The 9,250-nt window shown below is 44.1% G+C and overlaps 2 protein-coding genes across 2 annotated transcripts; both read left to right on the plus strand.

Annotated features, from left to right (window-relative positions):
- The first annotated feature begins 848 nt into the window (after positions 1–848).
- Positions 849–2,304, plus strand: LOC131294556 (odorant receptor 82a-like). Its single transcript, XM_058322601.1, has 4 exons — positions 849–1,324; positions 1,404–1,839; positions 1,972–2,124; positions 2,242–2,304. The coding sequence occupies exons 1-4, from the start codon at positions 849–851 to the stop codon at positions 2,302–2,304; spliced, it is 1,128 nt and encodes a 375-aa protein (XP_058178584.1).
- A 416-nt stretch (positions 2,305–2,720) lies between these two features.
- Positions 2,721–6,728, plus strand: LOC131294557 (uncharacterized). Its single transcript, XM_058322602.1, has 6 exons — positions 2,721–2,832; positions 3,504–3,580; positions 3,912–4,420; positions 4,542–4,677; positions 5,821–6,107; positions 6,554–6,728. Exons 1-6 carry the CDS (start codon positions 2,733–2,735, stop codon positions 6,726–6,728), a joined length of 1,284 nt encoding a protein of 427 aa, XP_058178585.1. The 5' UTR covers positions 2,721–2,732.
- Positions 6,729–9,250: the final 2,522 nt, after the last annotated feature.

A 9,250-nucleotide genomic window follows, 5' to 3' on the forward strand; every position in this document is an offset into this window, starting at 1 on the left:
GATGTTGCCGGCGAGCGCGAGCTGTCGCAGTGGAACAACGGTGCAATTATGCTTATCGTTTGGCGCAAAACTGGTGAACTTTGTCCTCGGTCGTTTTGGGTGGGCCTGAAACATATCCTGAACCACCCCGAAGAACGAGGTGTCGAAGCGAGAGAGAGAGGGAGAGGAAGGAAAAAAACCGACGAAAACCAAATCCCCGTTCGTTCCTTCGACGCAACGAGGTTCAGATAATTTTCTTTCCCATTTTCCACACACAATAGCTTTATTACACCCGTTGTTAGCCGGGAGTGAAAAATCGATTACACGTTCACAGGAAAAAAAAAAATACTATTCACATTTCCCGCCATAACGATATGTATGCAAAGTGGCAGTGGAAAAATGGGCCGGGGAAAAGGTATAAAATTAAAGCAAAAGTCGAACCTACCAATTTGGAATTTGCAAAACGCTTCGCGTGGGTCGCATCGTATCGGGTTACCCTGGGCAAAATTTTCCGATCCACCAGCTCCGGCCCACGGGTCGGAACACATTTAAGTGTCAACCGGTAATGGGCAGTTGTCAAATAACGAGAAAAACGGCCACGGGTGGAACACTTCTCCGTGGGGAATTTCACACCCGTACACCGCGCGGTCGTAATATAAATGTCAACCCGGTGCCCATTCCATCCCGAGCGGCGGTGGAAAACTGCAGTGCAATCCTTCGTCGACCTTTCGGCCCAGTCATTCGGCCAGTCCTCTGCGAGTGTGTGGTCTGGTTTTCCTCGAACCTGACGAAGTGTTTGCATTCAGGCAGCATCCGTCCACCCGAACGATATCACTTTCATCATCGCCATCATCAGCATCGTCAGCGTAATGGGTTGCATCGAGCAATTTCTCGACGCGCAAATGTGGTATCTGCGCTACTGTGGCGTGGTGCGAAGGAAAAGCGTCCTCGCCGGCGTGCGGACGAACGGCTGCTTCGCGGTGCTGGTCACCTTTATCGCCCTGCAGTCGACGTTCGTCTTCCAGCACGTGCACCACTTCGGGCGGATCTGCGACGCCATCCCGACGCTGGTGGTGGGCATGGTGACGCTGTCGAAGTTCTACATCTTCGTGTTCCACCCGGCGACCATTTTCGCGCTGATTGATTCGTTCAAGGCGCTGCAGGGGCGCGCGACCGGTGACGAGCTGGCACTGTTCCGCCGCTGCGGTCGCTTTCACTCGAAGCTGACTCGCATCTACATGGTCTCGGCGCTGATCGTGGGATGGTTCTATATCATGAGCGCGGTGCTGACTGGCGTCTACCAGACGCTCGCCGATGGGAGGCTGCACTTTGTGGCACCGATGGCGTAAGTAATCCGTAACATCGTCTCACGTTCGGTGACGCTTGCCGGCGTCATAATCCCCATTTTCTTCACCGTGGTGCAGCTTTCCCCACAATTATCAACATCCGGCGGTGTTCGCGCTGACGTTCCTGCTCAACTGCGACTCCATCCACATGTCCATCTTCATTAGCGGAAGCGTCGATACGTGCTTCTCCGAGCTGGCGACGAATGTGACGATCCACTTCGCGGTGCTGCAGGGGCGCTTTCGGGCGCTCGACTTCCGGCGCGGGGCCGGCGGGCTCGAACCGATCGTGGCCTACCACCGGGACGTACTGCAGCTGTGCCGGGCCATGACGGACCTGTTCCGGCACACCGTGTTCTACCTGCTGCTGCTCGACTCGGTGCTGCTGTGCGTGATCGGTTATCAATTTGTGCTATTCATGAGCACGCCCCGGGCCCTCATGCTGGTGGCGATGGCGTTCGTGATGGTGCTGCAGGCGGTCATCTACTGCTACCACGGTACCATGATCCACGAGGAGGTACGGCGTCCAAGGTCCAAGCGGAAAACAAACGAAACAAAAAAAAACCCATAACACATCTCCGCACGTGTTTTGCTATCTTTTAACAACATGTTTTTCCACGCGTTCCCCCCATTCGGTGGGAACATGCAGGGCCTCAAGGTTGCTGACGCCATTTATCAAAGCAATTGGTACGAGGCACCGGTAGCCGTGCAGAAACGGTTGCGATTATGCATGATGCGAGCGCAGAAACCCATCGTCACCCGGGGAGGATTCATAAAAGCCACTCTGCCCACCCTCAAGAAGGTGGGAATAGATAGAGGAAAGGGCCTGACGGGTGGCCCGCTGAGGGGGGGGGGGGGGGGGGGCGTTCGAGCTCGAGGTCGACAGGCGCAGGCAAATGATATGCAAATTTCGTTACAGATTTTAAACTCCACCGGTTCCTACATCACCATGCTACTGTCCCTCGATACGGAGCTGCAATAGGGGAAGGAGACGCCGAAGGGGAGGGAATTGTCCCCGGAGTGTATCGTACTCGAGTTTAACCTCATTGACACAAGTTTAGAAGTGGCGAAGTTAACATCACCGTACACCGTGTCGCACCTTGTGTGTGTTTTTGCATTGCACGTTTCGTAGAGTTTCACGTCGTTTGCAAGAGAAAACAGTGTTTCTCTGGTTGGAAAATAAATTTGCCAAACTTGCGTATTCCCCCTTCGGGGTCGGAATGTTGATGCTTTGCGGCGGGTGAATGTTTCGAAAGAATATCCATTTATCAAATCACTCCTAACGATGGGGGTCTCCTTGTCGTCTTATAAAATTTATCTTACAGGTCTTTCGCAATTTGCCTTATCTTGATGGTTTGCATTTCACGAAAATCTTTCCTCCTCCCTCTCCCAGGTCTCCAATCGCTGTGGATGACTACGCTTTGCAGTCCTTGGGGTCAAGGTCAGCGGGACGAGTATCCTTCGAAAGCGTTGGTGAACTTTCTCTACTCCCCCAACTTCAACACAAAAGGTAAATTTGAGATTTTCAACTGCCTTAGGTAATGTTTCGTTCATGTTTCAACAAATCGTATCGATGAAGAGTACGTTCAATTTCACAACGTACGAATGTGTACGCATCGTTTACTCTCATTAAATGAATATGTTTCTGACGAAGTTTTATGCTGATATAGTTCGTAGAAGTGATGGATGTATTCTTTTTGTATCTTATATTATTTGTTAGTAGACTGTATTTACCATACTGCAAATGAATCGTGAACCTTTAAGAAAACTCATTTTTTCAACTGTTACATAATTAGAATATCCATGCATCGCAAAACGAAAAAAAAATTTGAAAGAGATTTTTGAACTTTTGGAAAGCAATAATATTAGAAGTCTGCTTTGTGTCACCGTTCTTTACATAGAAGTGTAAATTGCTCTTGGAGAACAAAAATCAGAATAAAATAGCAGTTTATAAAATTCGCTACTAAAACTATTTAGTTAAAAATAAGAAAATAGTTTTAAATGTAACATATTAGTTAGTAAAACAAGTATTCAACATATTTCACAATGAAAACTAGGACATTTGCTAAGTAGAGCTCTTCGTGGCTTACGAAAGAAAATGTTTGCGTTTGGCAAGAATAAAGTAAAGAGTTCCTGCGCCATGGACGTATTTTGAATTTGTTTGCACTTCGGCCATTTCAGACATGGACGACATATTGGTGGAAGAATGCAACAACAGGAACACCGTCTACGTGCTAAACTCCAGCTATCGCTATGGGGTAAGCAACTTTATTACACTTGCATGTTTAATTAAATATATAATACCAGAGTGCACCAATTCAATTAAGTTTCGATTCTTCAGTGAGATTACATTTTATTGGCACTATGTTTGACATTTTAATGATGTGTTTAAAACGCATACCGTTTTTAATTAGTGAAAACTAAATGAACAACCAGTCGTAAAAGTACTGGATGTGATTGCGCATTGCTTTCGGGCGGAACGAACCAAACAATTGTAGTTGATGATGTCGATGTTCGGACACGGGCTTTTCAGCATGGACGGACTACCCCTTGCCGTCTCGATCTAATTTGTTTCACTTCGTTGTGCAGAATCTGGACATGATAGAGCTGTTCGGTTCTCCGGCCGGGCGCGCATTAACGGTGAATAATAAAACTGCCGCCGAGATGAGCTGCGGTGGGAGGGCGGCAGCATGCGGCCGGAAGGCGCCACCGGGTGACGATGCCAACCAGTTGCAGCAGCAGCAGCAGCAGGCGAACTCGCTCGGTGGGCTGCTGGCGGCCGGTAGCATAAGCCCGACCAACATCGGCAACATCAGGATCAGCAGCATCGACGGCACCATCGCCGGTCGCCATCTCATCGAGTCGGGGGGCGATTTCATTAGGTTTGGCTCGGAAAAGCGACCACCCTCCGCTGCCTCTGCCCCCTTCCGGAGCCGCGCAAGTAGCGGCAAAAGCACCACCACGCACCAGACAGACCAGCCGCATCGGCGGAATAATCTGAAAATGGCCAAATTCTGGAAGCTGTTCGATGAGGACCGGTTACGGAAGGATGGCGGGGTCGTCGAGCCGGCGGACGTGGATGGGCCGACCCGTCGAAGGTAAATATTAATAAGGGCCGGTCGAAACCATCGCTCCCCCCGGGAGGGGCCGGGTCTGTGGTCAACGCGGTGTCCTTTTCCTCGCTCACGAACCACCCCCTATTCTCGTGTCCAATTTCAGCCGATGGGGAGTTGGGTCGACACTCGATCGGGCGGAAGCGGCCGACAAATCCTCCAACGATCTGTACAGCGAAGCGGCCCAGCTGCTCGGCATCAAGTGTTCGCTGACCGACAGCTGTCGGTGTATAGATTGTCAGGTGAGGCCCTTCTGAATGATAGATGCCGAACGCCGGAGCGTACCGTGACCCAGGAAGGTCTCTGAGGATGGTTTTGTAATGTGCTTTTCCTTCCTTTTGTCACCGTCCCAGGGCAAATACAGCGCATTCGTTTACTTATCGTTATGGTAGATGGAAAAATGAGAATGAGATGAGTTTGATTTTCTGAGCTAAATTAGTAACGTAGACATGACAATGCAATTACTAAAATATATTGAAACTAGAGACGGGCCAGGGTACATTAATATAAATAGAAAAGTGTATTGTTTATACTCTCATTCAATTCGGATTATACAGTTAAGTATTTAAGTTCAATTTTCATATTAGGTTTCTACAACAACTTTGTATATAAACACAAAAAATGTTTTCTTTCCTTTGTACAATGATAATTTACAACATATTTGTCTTTTCTGTTTTGATACGGCCATTTTGTTAAGGGGCATATAGAACGCAGCAACATTAAATCATTCATTAAATCATATAAAACACTACTGTTTATTTCATTTAGCGATAGTTTAAAATTCTTTTATAATGTTGACTCCATTTAAATTTGTCAATTGAGCGAGTTGTTAAACAAATGTGAAATAATTTTCCAGCCTGGCTACGTTAAGTGAAATTTTGTGGAATCGCTTGTGAATTTTGCGTTTGGGCATTCTAAGTTGGTTTTCACATGAGTGAAATGATCTTTTTTTATCGTATTTGGATGAAAGTTTCATGAAATAACCATAAAGAAACGCTTACAAAAGAAAGATTTTTTTTTTCAATTATTCACTTGTGATTTCAAAGCGGAAGTTAAATTTATTTATTTTTAAAAATAATATCAGTTTATTTGAGATGGGTTGGTCAATTTTTCAATCGCCGTAGGTTCAAATAGTTAAACAGAAAAATACGTTTCAAACGTGCTCCCTTGACTCGCACACTGACCTTTTGACCTCATTTAAATCATTCAATTAATTGATCAAGAACAAGAGTGGTATTCAATTGCAATTAAAAAATTGCCCGCATTTGTAATTGAGTATTTTACTGAGTGCGTATTGATTTGTGGCAAGCAGAGCGTTTCGGTTTAAGCGTTGCTGAAGCTGGTTCCATGTAATTTGTTCGTTTATTCAATCATTTCACCCACAGAGCCAATACTTTGATTGCGACGACGACTTCGACGCGTACTCCGAGTACTCCGATAAATCGTACGATGTCGATGACAACCTGTACCCGCCCCGATCGTACTACGCCGAGTCCTCGCCGGTCGGTGCCAGGGTGTCCGATTCAGCAATCACGGACCATTGCGAGGCCCAGCGACGACCCTGGGACGACCTGGACGGCCAGCAAGATTTCAACGGTAATGAATGCCAACATTATTTGCATAGCATTCAGCGTCGTTCGTCTTCATTGAATGTGTCATCGGAGCAGGAAGCGTATGCCGGAGCTTCCGATGAGCCTAGCGAGGACGAGCAGGCTGCCGGTGGGGCGGTTGCATGAGACAGGTGGGTTTGAAAAACGGACCATTTGTGAACGGATCGGTCTGCAAACGATCCCATCACTTCCATTAACACCGGGTACAAAATGGTATGCCATTGAACTGCGATTTATGCTTCACGCATGAAGCTCAACTGCCTCAAAGAACGTTGTGTCGGTAGCAGAAATTATTCACGAACAAAGTAATGCTCTCGAAGTAATGTAAAACTAGATTCTCCTCGGTATTCACACCCATTCCCAGTGCCCTGTGATTAATAGACTAAACGAAAGCACTCGTCGGGAAACAATCTGCCAGCAATTGACTCATATTGCCAATCAATCTACATATGGTTCGCACGTTCCACATCGATGTTCTCATAAATATTCTACGATTTTCTGACCACAGGACGTCGGCTCCAGCAGCCACCGCGAAGGGAGTGAACGAGGAAGCCGGTGAGGAGGACACTCCAGCGACACTGTCGGCTACCGTACGGGAGGAAGAGAGCATTGTGCTCGTCACCGTCGATGGGCTCAACTGCGCCAACGGACCTGGCAGCCAATGCTCCTGTTCGTGCTGCTAGCATTTGCGATTCGTTTTATTTATTTATTCTTCGACAGAAAACGCTGATGCGACGGATAACTGTAACTCCTTAACCGAAGGGAAAGCTTTCTAAACACCAAAAGCTGTTCCGATGAACACTTTCGATAGCAAAGCATCTCCGATTTACTGTTTGGATTTACAGTTATTTGAAAACAGAAGCGGATGGTGGAAAGTATCACAATTCCACCCTCTTTGAACAGGATCAGTTGTTCATCGTGTTGTAAAGTTTGCTTCTAATAACAAATAAATGTAAACCAAACGATTATTTGAAATAGGTTGATAAGAACATGTTAATTTATAATACTCTTGCACTTTTTAATTTGTAGTACATCAAAATCCAAAATGATACTTATTTAGTCATTTCTTCATAAACAGAGTTCTAGTTATTTACTATTTTGAACTACTTGAATGGTATGGTAAATAATTCATGCATTAAGTGCATGCGAAAAAACTGTTAAACCTCCTTTTCATATATATGAACAAATGAAAATTTTATTCCATGAGCTACGTGTTCAGCATATAAAGATGCCTGTGGTTTTAGATTAACATGTTTGAGCCCCCTCCGTTTTGAAGCACAACAGGCCAAATGCTGGTCCAGACCAAAATTAAATGCAAATGCAAATTGGGAATGCGTATGTTGAAGCACTAGGCTGCGCGCCCTAGTTAAGGCCTTGGTTACCGCACAAGTTCGCCTGACCCGTTCTTATGAATTGCGAACGTAAATATATACACAGTCATTAAATAAAATAATATTCCCGATCTGAAACGGCGACGTAGGCTTAACGTTACGAAACCTTACGACTCTACAAGTATGTATGCCAAATGAAGTAAGCAAATGCAAAATGAGAATTTAAAAAAAAAAAATCAAAATATACAAACCATTTAAACTAACTGATGTGTGTAAATGAGTGTCGTGCATCCTTAAGAAATCTGGTAAACGGTAAAACCTTGTTAATGCATATGCCTTTGTACTGTACGACGGAACAGTTGTTAGACTCCGCGGGACGGGAAAGCGAACGCAAGCTTGAACGCGCCATGAGAAACAATACTTAGTGAGTGAACCTTTATATTTTAGGAGAAAATTTCTGATCTTAACAAAAGAAAAACAAAGCAAAATTATTGTTACTAGTCGAGTTACATATATAAAAGCCCAACCAAAGAGATAGAATGCTAGCACACAGGATATTTGGAACTGGTGGAGCCAAATCAGTTGAAAACCATGAGAAAACATAACACTATCTATGAAGCCATGGTGCATGGTGTCGGAACAGAGCTGCGATCCCATCTTGAACATTGTACTACACCTCTAGGAAGATGCGATATGATGCAACCAATTACATCATAGGCCAAAAACGAACTAAAAGCAAGTTCATCGGTAGGAGAAGAAAAAGTAAAACTGTTGGTACTGACGATACTTTCAATAAAAATTTAAACAAACCTTATAGTATAACAATATTTTGTGTAAGATTATGTTGTATTAATTTCTCTTATGAGTATTTACGATTAAGTATCATAGAGTTTTTCCAATTTATAAAAGGTAAGTTTCAACGTACACAAATCAAATGTTTATGTAGATAATTTAGCTTGTGTACTCATGTGACCAGTATAAAAATGTGATTCACTTGTGCACAACTTAGTTGTTTCCCAGGCATTTCATTCGGCAGAACAGCTGCGCTTAAGGTGCAAACAAATTTTGTTACAGTTTAGGTCATCCCGTCCGGAACGGGATACCAATAAGGAACCCCGTTGGTCACACGTGTTGACAGCTGTCGCCGAGCAAAGGTTCCGAAAATGGGAAAGTTTTTTGGCTACTGAGAAAACATCTTTCTCCGATCAATATTGCAGACGTAGTTTGCCAGATAGAAATTTCGGCCCATAAATAAGATCTTGGAATACTCGAGGATGTGTGGGCTGTGCAAGGCTTTGTGGAATGTGGCGCACGAGTTTTCGGTACGTGACATTAAAATATCTTGGAAAATATTATAGTGTTTCACGATGTACGTTGTTGGATATAGTTTAGATATATTTTCTATTCTTTTTTCAGGACGGTAGTTTTGAGAACTAAGTTGATATAGACAAAACACCAAAAAGTTTAGAGTTGTGTAATTTCAAATTAGATGCATAAATCTGAATGACTCTTTGCATCGATTTAGAGATTCATTAATCTCCTAATGAGAGATTCATGAATTGTAAAGATCAAATAATAGAAAAGTAAAAACCCTAAAAAGTTATAAAAAATGTCAAGAGATGCACCGTCCCTCTTTTTATGATCGCTTGATACGTGCCAACCAAAGAATCATGAACATTCGTAAAGTATTCATGGGAGATTCATGAAGATTAATCAAGATTTATTAATTTTTCAAAAGGTCCCAAAATTTTCATGAATCAATCTAAATTAATCTTGAGTGAAAGATGCATATGAAAGTCTAAAGATTCCTAAGGTGCAACGCTAAAAATAAAAGTAAATTAAATTAAGTTAACAAACAGATTAAAGATAAATAT

This window comes from Anopheles ziemanni, chromosome 2, assembly GCF_943734765.1.
Source record: "Anopheles ziemanni chromosome 2, idAnoZiCoDA_A2_x.2, whole genome shotgun sequence".
NCBI classification, from domain to species: domain Eukaryota; kingdom Metazoa; phylum Arthropoda; class Insecta; order Diptera; family Culicidae; genus Anopheles; species Anopheles ziemanni.